At 47.7% G+C, this 20,655-nt stretch overlaps 1 protein-coding gene across 2 annotated transcripts in view; it reads right to left on the bottom strand.

Annotated features, from left to right (window-relative positions):
• The window catches only part of LOC119461867 (transcription factor E3), a 278,465-nt gene that overhangs the window by 17,919 nt on the left and 239,891 nt on the right, over nucleotides 1-20,655 (bottom strand). For both annotated transcript variants that reach the window (XR_007468462.1, XM_037723240.2), the window contains exons 4-5: nucleotides 18,923-19,184; nucleotides 9,141-9,216 (exon numbers count right to left, since the gene is read on the bottom strand). Coding sequence is in view for 1 of the 2 variants with exons in the window: in XM_037723240.2 (XP_037579168.1) it covers nucleotides 9,141-9,216; nucleotides 18,923-19,184 (338 nt within the window). In the remaining variant the exon portion in view is untranslated. The remainder of the gene's footprint in view (nucleotides 1-9,140; nucleotides 9,217-18,922; nucleotides 19,185-20,655) is intronic.

The raw sequence follows: 20,655 nt of genomic DNA on the forward strand, positions 1-20,655 counted from the left end.
GCCCCTGCAGCTGATAATGTCGCCAGCAGTAGGACAACTACAGTATAGACCACTTATAACGTAACCCACGGTTCGTACAGGTTTCCAAGGCAAAAATTCAAGGATATTCCAGGACTTTCCAGGACCTGTCACAGGTTTTTCAAGGACTCAAAGCGGCATCAAAAGTAGGATTTCTCTACTTTAACATTTCCTGACTAGTTATGACTAGTTTTATTGCACTTACAATAAATAAATGTATATCACAATTATAATAAACATGTCTAGCCTTGATAACTTCTCAAGATCAAAACACAAAATGAACGCTTACAACAGCGGCTGAGATTTCTCCAGTATAGGTTGGGTAAAGTTCACCACAAATATTCAAAATATTCAGCATAGGGTTATTGCACTAAAATAAAAAGAAATAAATGCATATCCCAATGATGTTATTGTCCAGCCTTGATCACCTTGCAAGTTCACAACAATACCAAAAAAAAAGTTCACAAAACACAATGAATGCTCCTAACAGTAACTCCGACTTCTCCAGTATTAACTGGCCAAGTTTACCAAACATTTCCAAACCATTTAGTGTAGTCTTGCTACATATCCATTATAACAAATAGATGTATATTGCAATTTTGTAAAATATGTCTTATCTTGATCATTTCTGGAGTCCGCAATATTAAAAGTTAACACAACAAAAACTCACAACAGCTGCTCAGGCTTCTGCAGTATTAGCTGGGTTGGTTCATCAAACATTTTCAAAACATTCAGCATACCGTATTTTCCGGTGTATAAGACGCGTTTCTTGCAGAATTTTTCGACGGTGCGTCTTATATAGAACGGTGCGACCTATGTACGTTTTTAACAGCAAACCTGTTTAAGCCAGCCATTTTTGTGGTTCGTATCAAGAAACTATGAAGAAATAAAAGAAAAGAAACTTTCTTGCCGAGGCGGGATTCGAACCCACATAACCCCCGGGTCCCAAGGCGAGCCTCGTAACCGCTAGGCTATACAGCTTTTTTTTTTTCTAGGCTATACGGCCACGCTGGCAGAGCATGCATTTATGTGAGCCATATGATTGCGTTCAAGCGTCGTCGTCTTCGTCCACAGCTTGCGCGTTCGCATGCTCGTGCTCTGCAAGGTGAAGATGAGGTTTTGCGCACTATGAGAGAGAGAGAGAGAGAGAGAGAAAGACTCATTCACGGAGCGGGTCTGCTGGAACGCGTTGTCGGCATAGCAATGCGGTGTCCATGTTGCAAGCTGCGCTATGCAATGCGCAGTTACGACCGTAAGTCCGAGACGCGCGAAAAGAAATCATCACGAGTAATAAGATGAAAAGTTTGCGCGCACTTCCGGAAAATACTGGGCTATGATCGCCCAGCTTCGCTGTTTCAAGCATTGCGCGGACGAGTACAAGGTTAAGCGTTTTTTAATTTTTTTTTCGGAAAAGCTGCCCTCAAAATCAGATCCGATGCTATGGCCACGCGAAGCGCGCTGGTTGACTTAATTGCTACGGGTTCTGTGCGCGCTATCGAGGTGCCGGGTTCTCGTGATCAAGTTCTCGAGCGCCGTGCGAGAAGGATGGAGCAGCAACACAAGCGGCGGTAGGCCGACCGCGAGTCGATCGACCCCGAAGTCGTCGCATCTGCAGATCGCTGTCAAGATACGGAGCGCGCCGCTGCGCAAACTACGCAGTTGCTACGAGAGCACAAGGAGCCCCGCTCCCCCCTCCTTTGTGCGCGGTTCGGCTCACCGTCGCACGCTTTCACTCACGGGGACAATGTTATCGCCATTGGACTTTGTAGGGAACATCGCGGCAACCACGACGGCAGAAATGTGCCTGGAGTGGAAATATATGGCTCCCATATATTTCGTCACTGTAACGTCACTGTAACTTTTTTTAAATCGCGTAGCGAAAGAACAGGTGCGTCTTATGCACCAGTGCGACTTATATAACGTTTCTTTTTTTTTTTTAGGAAGAACTGCAGTTTTGAGGGGGGTGCGTCTTACACAAAGGTGCGACCGGACAATGCGGTAATGTTATTGCATTTATCTTATGATAAATAATATTATAACAAACCTCTACCCAAAGGCACTGAGCATCAGTGGTAAGTAAATTTGCCCTCCACTATATAGCTCTCTTTAGCTTCACTAGCTTAAGCAAGAGTGAAAGTGGGAAAAGGCAGACCGACGGGGGAGGAGTGAAACCAACGATAGGGTGAGGAAAGCAGCGTAAAGACTGCCAGTCGAGCAATCACCAAAGCGCAGCACGGTTCTCTCGCTCCGTTCGCGGTTTGACTAGGTGAAGCCCTTTATTTTTTCCGTGCAGTTCTGCAAAACGGAACCATGTGTGCTCGCGCCGGCGTATTGTTTCTGAAATGGGGAGTTTGTCAGATCGACGGCGTTCTACCACAGAAAGGAGGTTGCAATGTCGATATCAGAGTGCATTCATTGCTCACGAAATTCAAGGATTTTCAAGGAAGGAAAAAAATTCCAGGACTTTCAAGGGCCTTGAAAACGCACTTTTCAATTTCAATGGTTTTCAAGGATTTCAAGGACCTGTACGCACCCTGTAACCGCTTATAGTGCAGGACCGGATATAGTACGGTCTTTCCAGACTCCCGTTATTTTCCCATAGCACTCCATGTATACGCATACCGCATACGCTTACGCATACGCTTACAGTGCAGCCGCGCGAGACAAAATACCGGTTATAATGGCTTCCAATCTAGCCGACAAGGGCGGCAGCAAGCACGCTTCTCAACAAGATGCGTGCTGCCAGCCAGCGTATGCATTATTCGATGCAATCAAACTCTCGTTAACTTGGACTTATTTGGCCGCACATCGGTTAATTGGGACTACTTTCGGCACTCGGTGACCGCGGAGCATCGCAAATGTGCGACGCAAAAGAGCAAGAACAGTGCTAGCGTCCAACCGAAACGAAGCGGCGGAGTCCGCATCGCCACAGCCATCAGTTGAAATCGTACATGAATGACAGCAACCGCGGAACGCTTCGAGCTTATTTGTGTCTTTAAAGCCTGTATTCTTGCGTTTACCGCCGCGTTGGCAGCGGGCTTTCGTAACTACGTAGTTGTCATCCACGGTTGCGTCGATAGCGGCCGCGGTTTTCTCTGCAGCGGTTGCAGTGAACAGTAGTTTCGTTTTTACTCAGTACGCGCGTCGGCCGCATGCCTAAAGAACTGCGTAGTCTCCATCGATGATCGCATAGCTAGCGACCGCGGTTTCGACTGCAGTTGTCGCAGCGAATGGTAGTTAATTCGTCCAGACTCGGTGCATGCGTTGGGCGCGTGCCTTCATCACCGCAAAGTCGCTGTTCATAATCGTGTCGATAGCAGTCACGGTTTTATCCGCAGCAGTTGCGGCAAACAGTTGTTTCGCACTGGCTACATCGCAATTAAGTTTTCGCCAGCTCACTGGCAAAAACGTATATCATCGCGATGTGCACGCGATAGTACAAAGCGTGTCTACATGCTTGGTCTACATGTTTTGCATACGTGCAGTGCTTGAAAATCGTTGTTTTGGTTATAGTGTTGTACCGCTTATAGTGCAGATATTCGCGACTCCGGCGACTTACAATATAAGCGGTCTACACTGTATAATGAAGAGTGCCGATGGCAATTCGTCTGTCTCTCGCTTCAACGTGTCCCCGAGACTAGAGATTACGAAACCTCCAGTACAAAACGCGCGGGAAAATAGCACACATAATGCCACGCCCTCTCTTTGCACACATGACAGATTAGTACTTCTAAAGGGGGCTCAGCCCCAATGACAATCATGCACAGCCACTGCCAAGAGAGGTGCACCAACGCACCCCCCCCCCCTTCTAGCGTGGGAAGACCGCACTCATCAAGCCCCCCCCCCCCCCCCCATCTTTCTCACCTCACCCTCGCATGCTTTCACTCGCACCCACAGCATACATCCCGCGGGACGAGATAGGGTCTTATCGCACTTCGACTTTATACGGAACATGACATTGCTTTGTTTCAGTGGTCACAGGGTGCGCAATTTGAGAGGTGCACTTGAAAGCAATAGATTGAATTAAACCATTTGACCATCTGGACTCACAGAAGTTTCCATTTATTATTTTCATATGTTGGACGTGCTGGTAAACTGAAAGCATATTTAGTGCCAGCAGACAAGGACAGAAGCGAGACGACAACACAATGCGCTAACTTCAACAACTTTATTTCCCTGAAACAGCCACCTAAATGTCCACCCAATCTGTCCTTGTCCACACTGGCGCTAAATATGCTTCCATTTATTGTCTTGGTATTCCTTCGTGGCCGCAGTGAAATTCCGTTGTATTGAAATCGTCTATACACACTTTGTTATACTGAGGTTCTAAATACATATGGTTCTATGAACAAGAAGGTATGAAAAGTTAAATAGTTTGTTATATAAAGAATTTCGTTATACCGAAGTTTCACTGTATTCACACATGCTTGATGTGCAGACTTCGCCGCCAGATGGCGCAGATGAATGCAGCCTACTGCATACACCCCTCACCCATGATGTATTTTGGCAGTAGCAATACAGGGAAACCTTGTTACTACGAACACCACATTACCATTCAGATTACCAAACTTTTCAGAAATCCCCCGCTTACTTCTTATCAAATCAAATCAGATTTATTTTTCCATAAAGAAATGAAGGGAGGCCTAAACAAAAAGTGAAAACTAGTTCATTAGACAAAGGCTCAGGCCCCATTTACACGACAGACAGCAGTGGTGACCAGGGAAATAGTCCCAATGTAAAAATATTTCAGTAATACGAACTTCAGAATACCAAGCTTTTCAGTAATGATGATGATGAAATAAACTAATTTTCGAGACAGTGTTCCCGAGCGTTTGAGCTGTGGATCACTCTAGGTGGGAGGGTCCCTCATTCCAGGAATCCTCTGGCCGCGATAGGATCCCGGGCTCTGGCGACAAGACCTCTTTGGTCGTCCAGGGCCGGGGTGGAGATCTTGGCCTCGGCGAGGAGGTTCACATCTTCGGTCGTTGTAGGCTTGGTAACGGGGTCTTTGGGGCGCCACGGGCACTCGAGTAGTAAATGAGCTAGAGTGTCTGGCACGACGCAGATCGGGCAGTTGTAGTGTCGGGTGGATGCGATGCACGAGGATCCCATGGGTGTACGCGTTGCTCTGCAGTCTTCGGAATGCGGTGATTTCCTCTTTGGTCAGTTTTGTGGGTGCGGTGGCGGGTACACCCTGCGTCCCAGTCGGTAGTGTTGGAGGATGGCGTTATACGTGGGGGCTATTGTCTCCGCTTCCGCTGCACCACCAAGCGGTCGGGGGTCGCCCGGTTGACGTGATCGCAGGCCGCAGCATGTGCCACTTCATTTCCCTCGAGCCCCTCGTGCCCTGGTACCCCTCGTGCAGGTGTAAGGGAGCGGAGTGCTTCTTTCTTCAGAATTTTGACTGCTTCCACCGATATTCGGCCTCTCGTGTAATTGCGTACTGCGGATTGGGAGTACGTGAAGACTGCGACCGCGTTCGTGCTCGTGGTGGTGGCGAGGGCGATCGCCGCTTCTTCCGCGGTCTCCGAGTTCCGCACCCTGACGGTGGCGGATGCCAGTTCTTTGCCTCTCGAGTCGACCACACTCAGGGCGTAAGCGGTTTTACCCGGGTATTTCGACGCATCTACGTAGCGAGCATCTGGATCGTGCTTGTGCCATCTTCGGATGGCGTCGACTCGAGCGAGCCGGCGTCCCCGATGATAGTCGGGATGCATGTTGCACAGTAGTTTGTTGATGCTCAGGGATTCTCTTATGCATGGCGTTATCTTGACCTTGCAGTCCGCGTCGGAGATGTAGCATTCTCTGTAGCCGAGGCACGCAAGGACCGATCTGCCGGTCGGCGTGAGCTTCAGCCTCTCGAGTTGGTTGGTCTTCTGGGCTTCCACCAGCTCTTGCCAGGTGTTATGAGCATCCATTTTGAGAAGTCGGGTGGTAGACCCATGGCGAGCTTCGTAGCTTTGTGGATGACGACGTTCAGCTTGTCCACTTTGTAATTCTTGAGAGCCAGGTACGGGGTTGCATATGTTATTCTGCTGGCCAGTAGAGCTTGAACGACTCTCAGGGTGTCTTGGCTACCCTCCTTACGAGGTGTGCGAGTTGCGAGACTGTGCGTTGGAGCCGTGGGAGCGTGGTGACTCCTGATCCGTCTCGGTGCAGGTGCAAGCCGAGTACTCGAAGCGAGGCGACCTTCGGTATTTGGATCCCGTTGAGCGTGACGCACAGGTTTGGCGCTTCGCAGGTGGGAGGTCTTCCTCTCGTGCGTGCCTTGAGTACGAGTAGCTCCGTTTTCTCAAGTGCGCAGTGGAGGCCGCAGCTATCAAGGTAGTGCTCGATAACATCAACCGCTTCTTGAAGGCAACGTTCTTGCTCTCCGGTGCTCATGCCTCGCGTCCAGAGCGTGATGTCATCCCCTGTTCCCCTGTTCGGCAGCTTGACTTCTTTACTGCGCAAGTTGGATATTCCCACCGTGGCCGTCGGGCCGGTGAGGAAGTTACGAACATAGCCTTAGGTCTTTTCAGTAAAACGATTGTTATTTAGTTTCCATGTCATGTCAACGCCTCAGTATAGACCACTTATAACGTAATCCCTTATAGTGCAGGACCGGATATAATACGGACTTTTCAGACTCCCATTAATCTTCCCATAGCACCCCATGTGTATCGCTTATAGTGCAGTTGCGGGAGGCGAAATACCGTTTACAGTGTGGCTGCCTGCCTGGAAGTTCAGCAGTCAACCGAGACCGTGAACGCTTTCCTCAAGCTGTAGATATACTCTGCATAACGCGCATGCGTGGAGCTCCACGACGTCACGGCAGCTAACAACTGGCGTCAATACTCCAACGACACGACACAACTGGCATGTTGGGCACTTTCCAACGTTTCTAGCGCGTGAATAGCTCCATTCCTATTTGTCGCCCGCTGCACTGAGCCGCACCGGCCACGCATCCCAGGACTCCTCGAGCAGAGCAGGCAGAATAACGCAACGGCGGGAGCATGCAAAAACGTGTCCGCCGTGGCGGCTCTCTACGCATTAAGAAGCATGGTGTCACATGCACACAAGCAAACATGAACACATGTCACTCGATGACTGTGGAACTCACTGTCAAAACGCTGGAGTGAGGAAGCGCAGCAGTAGCAGTGAGCAAATTTACCTTCGTGCTGTGTCTCGCATCAACGCGAACTAAGCCGCGAAAACACGACACATGGCGCACTGTGCGTCCGTTGCAGATGGCTTTCAAGATGCAACTATCCCGGTGGGCGCACGGCCGCCCAGTGTAGAACGCAACCAAGGTTGCACAACCGCCCCCGCATACGGGCAACCGCTTGGCAACTTGGGAACCTCTGTTCGACAGCGTTCCCATGGAAATTCTCGTCACGATTTTATTTATGGCAAGATTTATGGGGCCAACGACAATTTATGGGTGGCATTGTCGTGATCGCGAAGTGAGCTCTTTCGTTTGACTGTCACAGTCCATACTGTGACAGAAAAGATCGACGATGCCATTTAACGATGCACGAGACCAATGACTTGGAATTCGTCTCACCCTCCAGCTCTGAGCTGTCAAACAGCCAAAGATACGATGCATAATTGCTTGTTCCTTAGTCTCCGGTGAAACTGATGTAGTTGCCAGCTCCTTGCCTTGAAAGGACAAAGGGGCCTGAATGGCATTCCATCGCTGCAGGTCTGTCGGTGCAGCATTCTTCGTCGAAAACAGCCACCGGGGACAATTGTGCTAAATGCCAATAGAAAACACTACGCACGCTGAGAAATATAACCTCCGTACTCGCAGACCTGCCACACGGTCGCACTTTGCACTTTCTGGACGTTTACGAGCGCTTGTGCTTTGGAATAGTTCAGGTACCCGCAGCTCGAGACTGCAGGTACATCTGCAGTCCTTGCAGATGTCTCACTGCAAGGAACGTGAAAAAGAAACGAACAACAAGAAACATTGTGCCTTGCAGGCGACATGGAGACATGTATTCTGGGTCTCACCAAGCCGATTCATCTCAGGAAATCTGAAGTTATTTGAAGGTCGCTTTCCCCACTGGCCGATCGTAACAACGCATGTTGGTGGTGGTCAGAAGTGCACAGCTAGGATAGCATACGTCTTTTACATTATAGACGTTTTTCTTGTAATTATATGCCTACGTATTATGCAGGAATGACGACATATCAAAGGTGATTATCGACATATCAAAGGATTAACGACATATCAAAGGTGTCTGAGCCTTTTGCTGGGCCGGGCTTCAGCAGCTGTTATACCCGGGAAAACATATGAATGAGGAATGTATCAGTGGTGTTCTAGTGTACTGCACGCGATGCATGTGTTTATTTAAAATGTGTAAAGCAGTGTCGGGGGTCGTTTAGGCCCCTTTAAAACGGATGGGAGTGTTAACTGGTCAGCAGTCAAGACAAGCAAGAGACTTCAATTATGGTGGCAAAAAAAAAAACAAAGAACAAAGAAAAAGCAGGGAAGAGATTGATAGAGTGAGGGTCGTCACAGGCATAGGTAGCTGTACAAGAGAAGATCAAAGAGAGATAGGCAAAATGCTAGGCTGCAATATATGTATGTGCATACCTGATAGCTCAGGATGGCGAGGTGACTGCCGCATTTCCAAGGGACTGCCAATAGAAATCATTATCTTCTCAGGAGGAACTAGGCAGGCGGAGGGCTCATGAATTACGTGAATCACCGGCATCAGAATTCTTTTGATTTTGTTTTAATTTTTGCATTTTTTGCTGGCTGCGTTTTCACTTTGCAAATTGTTTTGACCACTAACACATAGTGGTGCTTGCCCTCTTCATGCATGTAAGCAGTCTTCAAGGAATAAAGGGAAGCTGTGCAAGCACCTTATGGTGCAAAGTTTTATTAAATGTCTCGAGTTTGAGAAGCAACACTAGTTCGCAGCTGATGCACTAGACTACTTGCAATGAACATAAACATAATGAATTAATGACCTGAAGTACTGACGAGCTAAAATCCAATCATTTTCAAAGACAAGCACAAGTCCTTTTACATTTGTTTATCGATACTTCCGTCCCAGTGAATCCACCTATAAGGCGCACTCAACGAAGTGCTCTAGCTGACTCGTGGAATGCGATGGGGAGAGTGTGCTCACCTGTCGTTTGTCCTTGGAAGCAAGGTGCCAAGCTCCTTGATGCGATCATTTATGTTGAAGCGCCTCCGCCTTTCAACTGCACAGGGCAAAGAGAGCATGCTGCTCAGCTCAGTGCTTCACAAGAGTGTGGAGTCAAGTGGTCGCAAACAAAGCAAACAAGCCCAGCGCACCTTACAGCCGTGCTTTCGGCACTTGCACTACCTTACTTTTTTTTTTCTGGATGGCCCCGGTCTCATCTTCATTCAAACTGTATAACTTGTTTATTTACACCGAGAACATGACTGACATAAACGCAATGTGCAATTTTCTTGAGAATGTTCTTGAGAATGAGAAGTTCACACACGTAACATACTCAGCGATTGGCAGGTGGGAAAGGTCATTCCAGTCTTCAATCAGGTAACAAAGAATCACTTCTTAACTACCGTCCCATTTCTTAACTAGTGTGCCTTGTAAAATCATGGAACACGTCATTTATTCTTAAACAATAAACTTCCTTCACTCGAACCATTTTTTTTTCATTCCTCTCAGCATGGGTTTCGTAAGGGCTCGTCCTGCAAAATGCAATTAGCCATTTTCATTCATGATCTGCATATGAATCTTGACTAACGTTCAAACTGACGCAGTCTTTTTGGACTTTGCCAAGGCTTTTGACAAAGTACCTCACAAACGATTGCTACTAAAACTTTCTCAGTTAAATTTACACCCTAATGTATTACAGTGGATAACAATTTTTAGCACACCGCTCTCAGTTCGTCTATGTTAATAACCAAGCTTCTAAATCCCTCCCAGTAACATCAGGCGTCCCTCAAGGGTCTGTGCTTGGTCCCCTTCTATTTTTGACATATTGACACAAGGTTCCTTCAAATCTCGCGCGCCAGCCGTCTCCTGTGCTCGTCCATGTATTGCTATGTACGAAAGATCGCAGCGCGAAGCGGCCAACACGTGCACACAAGGCACGTGCGATCGGAGCAAGAGATCTTCAGGCGGGGCACGGAGAAGAAGAAGAAGAAGACGTGTGGAACGCTTGTGAGAAGACCGTGTACATTGGAGCGAGACTCTTGCTTAACTGTTTGTCGGGCACAAGTTCGCCCAATGTAAATCTATTAAACTAACCTTAACCAACTGTGTGTTACAATTCTGGTGGAGGTGCGGGGTATGAGTTAAAGCTCTTCTCGAGTCAGAGAACGCAGCCTGGACCCTCGCCGACTCACACCCACCGAGCTGACTCCTGTTCACCAACGCAGCAGTCGTCGCCTACGTGGTGAGCCCCCCGAGTTTTTCCCTTAGCCGGATTCTCTCGGAGCGTCAACATCTGTTAACAGAAACGCTACCGAGATGACAACTCAGGCCATGCCAACTCACATCGTAGTGAATCCGCCGATGACGCCCGAGTGTTTCCATGGCGACACATTTGAAGACGCAGAGGACTGGCTGGAACGCTTTGAATGCGTCGCGGAGTTCAACGAATGGAACGAACAGCGCAAGCTGCGAAACGCTTACTTCGCGTTAGAGGACAGCGCAAGAACGTGGTTCGAAAACCACGAAGCGACATTTGTGTCATGGGATGCTTTCCGACGGGAATTGCTTGCCACTTACCTGAATACGGACCACAGGGAGAGGGCCAAAGCTGCCCTACAAGCAAGAAACCAGCGAAACAATGAAAGGGTCGCCATGTATGTAGAAGACATGTCCACCTACTCCGCCGAGCTGATCCGAACATGACCGAGGACAAGAAGCTTCGCCATCTAATGCGGGGCCGTAAAACAGGAACTGATCGCAGGGTTGGTTTGTAGCCCACCACGCACGGTCGCTGAGTTTCGTTCGGAGGCGACAACAATGGAAAGAACGTTGCTTCAGCGATCAAGGATGTACAACCGGGAAATGAATGTCACCTCTGTAGACGCAGTTCCAGCAGTCTTCGGAAGCAGCGTGGAAGTCCTACGGGAGCTCGTACGATCTGTAGTGCGAGAAGAGCTTCAGAGGCTACGACTTGACCAGAACGCTCCAACGCCCTCTTCACTGGCAGACGTGGTTCGAGAAGAGGTCAGACAGGTGATCCGGGAACCACAGCTCAGTGCACACCCCCAAGCGCCATTACTGCGCCAGCTGAGCCTCTCATATGTTGATGTACTGCGGCAAACTCCCGGACGTGCTCAGGGGCCGTATTCTGAAACGTTCGCCTAGGCGAAATCGGCGTGCGCGCTGATTGGCCGGTTGAGCAAAATTGAATGACGTCGGGCTCAACCACCCAATCAGCTCATCCAATTTTGCTAAAACAGCCAATTGGCGCACGCCTGAAAGCGAAAAAAGAAATTTCGCCTAGGCGAACGTTTCAGAATACGGCCCCAGGTCGCAGCCACTGTATCTATTAACAACGCGATGCCTCGAAATACGCTGTCACCACCCGAGAGAGAATTTAGGAAGGCCGATGTACAGCGCACTCCTGAGCGAATACCTCTTTGCTACTACTGTGGTGAAGCTGGCCACCTCTACCGAATGTGCCCCTATCGCCAGGCAGGACTCCGTCGTTTTCCGGTAAACGCACCTTGCCCTCGAAATGGTGAGCGTCCATTCGAAATTGAGGAATACTTGTCAACTCGTCAAAGCTCCCAATACACCTCTCAGCAACACCAACCTCGATCAACAGCACCATTGAGGTATCGGTCACCGAGCCCCTGTCCGTCACCAAGCTCTCCAACATGCCGTTCACAAAGCCCGCGTTGGGAAAACTAGAGTCAGCGACCTGGGGAGGTAAGGCCGCTGCCGATGCGAAAACAGAAGAGCCTCCATCGATGACTCTGAACGAAGACGAGGGACTCAGAAACCAGTGCCGTAATAGCGACGTCGCTTTCGATTTACGTGTGTTTGTTGACAGTTACGAAGTGAATGCGTTAGTGGACACAGGTGCAGATTACTCTGTAATAAGTAGTGAGCTTGCCAGGAAACTGAAGAAAGTGCCGACTCCTTGGAAAGGGCCACAAGTCCGCACTGCAGGAGGACACCTCATTGACCCGACGGGAAGTGCACTGCTAGAATAGGAATACGAGGCTTCACCTACGTCGCTAGCTTTATTGTGCTTTCCGAATGCTCAAGAGACTTGATTATTGGCATGGACTTCTTACAGGCTAACGGTGCCGTAATCAATTTGAGGGAATCACGTGTTTCCTTTTAAACGAGGCACGCTGTCAGAACATTTGACACTGAAGAAAAATTCGATGCCCTCTGCATTGCTGATGACGATGTGATGGTTCCTCCCAGATCCAGCGTAGGTGTTGCAGTAAGGAGCGACGCATTCAGTGACTACGAAGGGATTGCAGACAGCAACACCAGACTCTTATTAGAAAAAGGGATCTGCATGGCAAGAGGCCTTGTTCAGCTGCGTGGCGGATGTGCCAACGTATTCCTCACTAATTTTGGAAATGAAGCGCAACATGTCGCGAAGGGAACCGTCATTGCAAGCCTTAATAACTTCGTCGAAGTTACGGACCTAAGCATTCCCGAGAATGCACTTTCGAATTCCCAAGATGTGGATTCTGTCCTTGCATCAATAGACATCGAACCAGGTCTATTGCCCGGACAGAAGGAGGAAATAGAGAACCTCATAAGAGAATTCGCGGAATGCTTTTCCACTTCATCCAAGGTCCGACGTACACCTATCATCAAACATCGGATAATTGTCGATGAATCAGTGAGGCCTATTTGCCAGCATCCCTACCGAGTGTCGCCAAAAGAGAGAGAAGCCATCGGAAGTCAAGTTAAGGAAATGCTTAAAGACGACGTAATTCAGCCGTCGGCAAGTCCGTGGGTGTCACCTGTGGTACTTGTAAAGAAAAAGGACCAGACCTTGCGCTTCTGCATAGATTACCGGAAGCTGAACGCCGTCACCAAGCGGGATGTTTATCCACTTCCAAGAATCGATGACACTCTAGATAGACTACGAGATGCAAAATTCTTTTCCTGCCTAGATCTCAAAAATGGGTACTGGCAGATAGAAGTGGACGAACGAGATCGCGAAAAGACGGCATTTGTGACGCCAGACGGACTATACGAGTTCAGAGTACTTCTGTTTGGCGTTTGTTCGGCACCTGCAACATTTCAGTGGATGATGGACACTGTGCTCACCGGTCTGAAATGGCAAACCTGTCTCGTTTATCTTGATGATGTCGTGGTTTTTTCTGCTACCTTCGAGCAGCATGTAGAATGACTGTGGGCTGTGATGAAAGCTATTAGATCAGCAGGTTTGACGATAAAACCGCAGAAATGCCATTTCAGCTTTCACGAGCTCCTTTTCCTTGGCCATGTCGTCAGTTCAGAAGGCATTCGCCCAGACCCTGAGAAGACTGCGGCTGTTGAAAAATTTCCAAAACCAACCGACAAAAAGGCCGTTAGGCGATTCTTAGGACTCTGCGCCTACTACAGACGCTTCGTGAAAAATTTTTCAAGGATTGCCGAACCGCTAAGCAGCTAACAAAAGAAGACATGCCTTTCGTCTGGTCAAGTGAACAGGAGAATGCCTTCAATGAACTACGAACGCGTCTTCAGAATCATCCAATTCTTGCGCATTTTGACCAGGAAGCCGAGACTGATATCCACACAGACGCAAGTAATTTAGGCCTCGGGGCTGTCCTCATTCAGTGGCAGAATGGAGAGGAACGAGTGATTGCGTATGCTAGTCGTACTCTTTCAAAGGCTGAGGTGAACTACTCAACGACGGAAAAAGAATGCCTCGCGGTGATATGGGCCATCAGCAAGTTATCAGCAAGCTATCAGCGACCATCATTCGTTGTGCTGGCTGGCCAATCTTGAAGACCCATCTGGACGGCTTGCAAGATGGAGCCTGCGACTGCAGGAATACGATATAACGGTTGTATACAAGTCCGGTCACAAGCACAGTGATGCTGATTGCTTGTCGCGTGCACCGACTGAATCCACGAAATCTACACCTTCTGAAGATGAACAGGATTGCCCATTCCTAGGAGCTGTGACATCATCGGAAATGGCGCAGCATCAGCACTCTGATGCGGAGTTACGTCTGCTCATTGATCACCTAGAAGGACACACTGTCGACGTTCCACGAGCTTTTATCCGCAGCTTGTCGTCGTTCGTACTGAAGAATAACGTCCTGTACAAAAGAAATTTTGAACATAGTGCTGAGACAATTCTGCTCGTCGTACCTTCAAAGTTACGCCCAGAGAGATTGGAAGCGTGCCACGATTACCCATCAGACAGACACTTAGGAGTGAGCAGAACCTTCGCACGCATCTGTACGAAGTATTACTGGCCAAAGTTGTTGAATTCTGTGCAACACTATGTCAGAACCTGCCGGGATTGCCAAAGACGTAAAATGCCACCATTGAAACCAGCAGGTCTCCTACAACCCATACAGCCACCGGAAATTCCATTTGCAAAAGTGGGAATGGATTTACTTGGCCCCTTTCCTACATCGTCGTCAGGAAAGCGGTGGATCGTAGTTGCAACTGACTACCTAACTCGATATGCCGAGACAGGGTCTCTTGTTAAGGGAACAGTCATTGAAGTAGCTGAATTTTTTGTCACACACATAGTGCTACGGCATGGCGCTCCTAATCACGGACCGAGGAGCCATATTTACTGCGCATTTGACACAGTCCATTATGAAACTGACGCACACCAGTCACAGAAAAACCACCGCATATCATCCGCAGACAAATGGACTGACTGAACGACTCAACAGAACGCTGACCGATATGTTATCAATATATGTGGACATGGAGCACCGAACATGGGACAAGATCCTACCATACGCAACGTTTGCATACAATACCGCAGTGCAAGAGGCGACTCGAATGACACCTTTCCAACTCGTTTTTGGCCGGACCGTCACCACACCCTTAGATGCAATGCTACCTGTAGACGAGACCTCGGAAAATGACCATGATATCAGCGACTTCACAGAAAGAGCTGAAGAGGCACGGCAGCTGGCGTGACACCGCATTCAGCAGCAACAGCAAACCGATGCGAATCGGTATAACTTGCGATGAAGAGGCGTCGAGTACGCACCTGGAGATAGGGTATGGGTGTGGACTCCTGTATGGATGCGCGGCCTATCTGAAAAGCTTCTTCGCCGTTATTTTGGCCCATACAGGATAATTCGCCGACTTAGCCCCTTGAACTACGAAGTTCTTCCAGAAGGTCAAGTAACCTCTTCATGACGGCGGCATCGCACTGAAGTCGTTTATGTCGTCCGAATGAAACACTACTACGACAGACAATAACAGACAATTGGCCAACAAGCTTTCTGAATGACAGCCTGGAAACCACCGCCGTCTTTCTTTATAAGCATCGGGACGATGCATTCTTGGAAGGAGGACAATAACACAAGGTGCCTTCAAATCTCGCGCGCCAGCCGTCTCCTGGGCTCGTCCATGTATTGCTACGTACGAAAGATCGCAGCAGCGAAGCGGCCAACACGTGCACACAAGGCACGTGCGATCGGAGCAAGAGATCTTCAGGCGGGGCACGAAGAAGAAGAAGACTTGTGGAACGCTTGTGAGAAGATCGTGTACATTGGAGCGAGACTCTTGCTTAACTGTTTTTCGGGCACAAGTTCGCCCAATGTAAATCTATTAAACTAATCTTAACCAAATGTGTGTTACAATATGTAAACGACTTACCCACGCATGTTTCCTGTAACATCCGCATGTTCGCCGTTGACTGCGTCATGTACCGAACGGTTACTAACACATCCGATTAGCTAGCTCTCCAAAACCACCTACCCTGTGTACAATACTGGAGCAGCCAATGGCTCATGGAACTAAACCCTACAAAATGCAAACGCATGTCATTTCACCGCAAGCACAACCCCCTTTTCTTCGCTTACTTAATCTTTGGCGTCGCAGTAGAATTAACCATTTCTTACAAATACCTGGGCGTAACCTTGTGCGAAGATTTAACCTGGAATGCGCATGTCACAAACAACCTATCATCAGCTAACAGAACTCTTGGTTTCTTAAAACAGCACTTGCGCCACGCACCACTAAATGTAAAACTTGCATACAGATCCCTGGTACGAACAAAACTTGAATACGCATCCCCCATCTGGAGCCGTAACCAAATCTATCTGATAACATCACTAGAATCACTACAGAATCGAGCCACTAGATTCATTCATTCGTGCTATTTGTACCATACCAGCATATCAGCTTTAAAAGTGAAGTCCAGTCTAACAAATCTTGCTTGCCGTCGTCGAATCGCCAGTATGTGCTTGTTCCATAAGTTATTTTTCAGCTCACTTCGTATTCCACCCTACTTCAGCCCTTCGGCATGCATTTCCCCTGCAAGTCCACGTGCTCATACCACAAGATTTGCTGCACCATTCTTTCCTCGCTCAGCCATAGACTGGAATGACCTTCCACACGACGTCACTGCAACCACCTGCTCATCTACATTTTCTGATTGTATAACGGCCATATTTAACCAATAACTTCATTCTGTATATGCGATTATTTTACTTATTGACCCTTTTCGCAGAGCAGTTTGCTTTAGAGAAACGAGATGGCGCTCACGGCAGCGCGCCATACCTCTCCTCAGCGACCGCGCACGAATACGAAACCATTACTGCTTCTACCTTGCTTCTGTGCGATCAGCTGTCGGAAATGCAACTGAGTTTTTGCTAACACACTGTGCTCCAATCATGCTAGATTGAATCATGTGTGTAGACGTGTGCAGTAGTTGGTTGGAAAAATAGTGACTGGCATGTTAAGCAATAGAATGAATCTGTGTGGCGAAGTTCGCGGACCGCTGCTGCAACTGTCCGAACGTGTTACCGGCACCTCATGATGTACGGCTTTCCTCGAGGATACAGAAATTTGCTCATCCGCCAGCCTTGTATCACTAACCTTCAAAGAAAGGGCTTCATCCCCATAACGTCGGCAAGAGTGAGTACCACTCGTTAAACAATGACAAAGGGAGTAGCGCCGCTTCCTGTCATAGTAAGTTTCGCGCAGGTTATCTATACACATCTGTCCCGCCCACTCTATCGCCGATGTATCAAGAATAAGTGAATGAGCGCACACTTGGATATATATGCACTGTATACGCACAATAAATGATGGACTACACCTATGGCACACGAATGGTTGAAGCTGAATGTTTCGTGACGGTTCATAAGAGTAAGCAAGTTACTAGCTGTAATATATATTTGCTACAAGGTATTACAATGTGCAAAACAGCTACGTTTCAAGCATTGTGCGCAGCAGGAACAAATCTCCCGGAACTGAGCACACCCACGAGCGATTAGGCAGAAAATAATCAGATAGTGGCCGCACCGAGGAACTTCACTGAGTCAAAAACTGACAAGCCACTGCTTCAAAATATTTGCCGAATAATGAACAAAGAGCAAAACACACTAATCCTGACTGAATTCATAATCGGAAAGCTGGGATAGCTTGGAATACATATTAGCTCCGCTTTTAGAACAAGCACCACACATGCTGCTTGCGCCGTTTGGACATGGCTTAATCAGCTCCGAAAGCGCTTTTGCATGTTCTCTGAAGCTGTGATCAAAGCTTTGTGTCGTCCACCTAGTCACCGTGTACGATATCTCCGAAAACAGAGGTTTTCTAAGCCGCGCCGGCGTCGTACACTTCCATTGTAAACAAGGAGGCAACGGAGGCAGTTGAGGCAAGCAATGGACGCGTCGCCACGTGATCAAACATGGCAGCGCCCGCGGGATCGCCGCGAAAAGGGTCAATACATGTACCATCCCCTTATGTAATACCCCCAAATTGCGGGTCTTTAAGGTAATAAAGTGAAGTGATGATGATAAACAGAATCACAGCTGAACCTTTTAGTTGGTGTTAGAGCACAAGAATAGGGAACTGGAATGGAGAATGCACGTAGCAGAACGCACAGAATGTTGTCCACTCATTGTTGAAGCATGCTGCGAATGAAGACATGCCTTCTTTTGTTTGAATTTGCCTGCCGTTCTGCAGCAGTGTCCACATGAAGTCATCCTCGGCCACAACTTCCTGAGTACCCATTCTGCCCTCATCGACTGCTCTTCTGGCCTTCTCCAGTTGGAACTTGCTTTTGTGCCCGACCTCCCCACCGAGCCACAGACGCGTTTATGTGTCGCTGAGTTTGTTCGCCTTCGACCAGCCGCCGCGACGTATGTCACACTGACCTCAGATTCCACCATTTGTGACGGCGACATAAACCCCCTTTGTCTGCTTCTGTTTCGTCCTTTTTTTTTCGTCTGTCAGTTTTAGCTTTTCGTCTGCAGCGTTTTTGTTTTTCGTCTGCATCGTTTTTGTTTGGGAATCAATCTGTGGATTGAGCTTCATTTAATGGACCCATATACGACAGAAACACGGCGCCTTTTTGTCTTGCTCAACGCATCGCAGTGGGCTGGCCGCCGCGGATATATGCATTACGTCGAATGAATTCGTTTTCCGTGGACGATGCGCGTACGCCGAGAATCTTTGTGAGGCTCAATACAGTCCTTAATGTGGATACTCTGAATCACTTAGATGACTCTTTTACCGCCTCTTGATGAAATAAAAACAATTTCTCAAGGACACTACCGAGGCATAGATAACCCTTTTGATGACAGAATGAAACTGAAGTGCCTGGTTAAGACCCCCTCCAAAAAAAGGAAGGGCTGAAGAGGTGACCTAAATGTCGACGTCAACTTTATGGGTGTTAGCGCTAAAAAAGACCAACTTTAGTTATGCCAACAAGGACAACATGGAAGCAGAAATGCAGCTGTGTTATCCTTGTGAACAAGGAGAAAACGGACGCACTCATGTTGTGGTTGTCTTTCTTCTGCCGGTCTTTGGCCAGAGCGCGCAGGTCATTCTCGAGCAGCTCCTCCTCCTTGACCAAGGCCAGGTCGGGGGGACAGGAAGAAGACACGGCACCGGCCTTGGCCCCGCCGCCAGGCCAAACCTCCTCAAACTCCACCAGGGAGCTGGGCACGGTGGCATGGCCCCCCTGACCCGCACCTAGGCTGCTCAGGAAGTCCTCGCCATCAAAGTGGGACAGGTCGTCAAACGCATCCTCAAACTGCAAGGAGAAAAGAGGCACAGACTTCACAAAAAGCAGTGTGCAAGGACTGAGCTGAAATGCAAAATGTGAAAGACACACCTGGGCACCAAAATGTTGACCGCGCCGTGCAGTTGTCATGCTTTGCTTGACAGAGCACATTCAGAACTTCTAGTGGTAATGCATCGAGCCACATCCAGTGTCTGCTACCATCTAAACAGTTGTCCGGATCTTGCAATTTTTTTTCCGAGTTAATCTGAATCCGAGTTAATCCATTTATTTTTTGAGTTACATAATACTACATCGTTTGACATTGACGGTATACAGATTACACCAGTAAAACACGTCTTAGACATTATCGCACCTGTTTTAGTATATGTTTATAACCTCTGTCTGGTATCTGGGGTATTTCTTGCCAAAATGCATACCGCTAAAGTACTTGCACTGTTTAAAAAGGGTAATAAAACTGAAATATCTAATTACAATATAGAAAACTGAAATATCTAATTGCCTATTTCTATACTTCTAACATTTTCAAAAGGACTTGAGAAAATAATATTTTGGCGTATCTCAGATTTCTTAGAAAAACACAGCCTGCTAACTGACTGTCAGTATGCTTTCCGAAGAGGAAGGTCAACCTAGCTTGCCTTGCTAGAGCAAAAGGAACTGATATTCAGAAACATTGAATTAAAGCAGCTCAAGCTCGGGATCCTAATCGACTTCAATAAAGCATTTGACTCTATTAACCATGAACTTTTATTAAAGAGGCTAGAGTACTACGGTATTCGCAGTATATCTCCAGATATAGTCAAATCTTATTTAAAGCAGCGGAGTCAACTTGTTGTAATTAATGGCATCTGCTCCCAAATCAAGCAAGTAAAAGTTGGAGTTCCCCCAAGGGAGCATACTGGGCCCCCTTTTTTTCAAGGTCTATGTAAAACCTTGTCCTTGTGGATAGTGAACCAATATATATAATCTACACAGACGATACTACTGTGCTTTTTTTGTCTAACAATATTGCAAGCTTAATTTCAACAGCAAATTCTGTTCTTGCTAAAATACATAGATGGTCACAGGACAATGGTTTAAAAATTAACACTGACAAAACCAAAGCTATTTTATTTCAAGCCAAGAATAAATGTGTGAACTTACAGACTGACACTTTATAGGCTCTTCAAGAATTGAGCTTGTCCGGGCTGCAAAAGCACTAGGTGTGTTTTTTGACAGCCATATGTCATGGGCTGATCACATAGACTTCTTTGCAGGAAAGCTTACCCAAGTAGCTGGAATACTGTTCAGTTTAAAACCACTACCACGCAAAGACAAACTTCTCTTATATAATGCTTTTTTTCTGAGTCACATGTCTGGTGTGGAGTACGTCTGCTACCAACATAAACCGATTGTTCCTGCTTCAAAAAAAGGTAATTCGTACTATTTTCAATGCTCCAGCAGATGCTCATACTGCTACTCTCTTCAAACAACTTAAATTACT

Source organism: Dermacentor silvarum, chromosome 8 (genome assembly GCF_013339745.2).
Source record: "Dermacentor silvarum isolate Dsil-2018 chromosome 8, BIME_Dsil_1.4, whole genome shotgun sequence".
NCBI lineage: Eukaryota > Metazoa > Arthropoda > Arachnida > Ixodida > Ixodidae > Dermacentor > Dermacentor silvarum.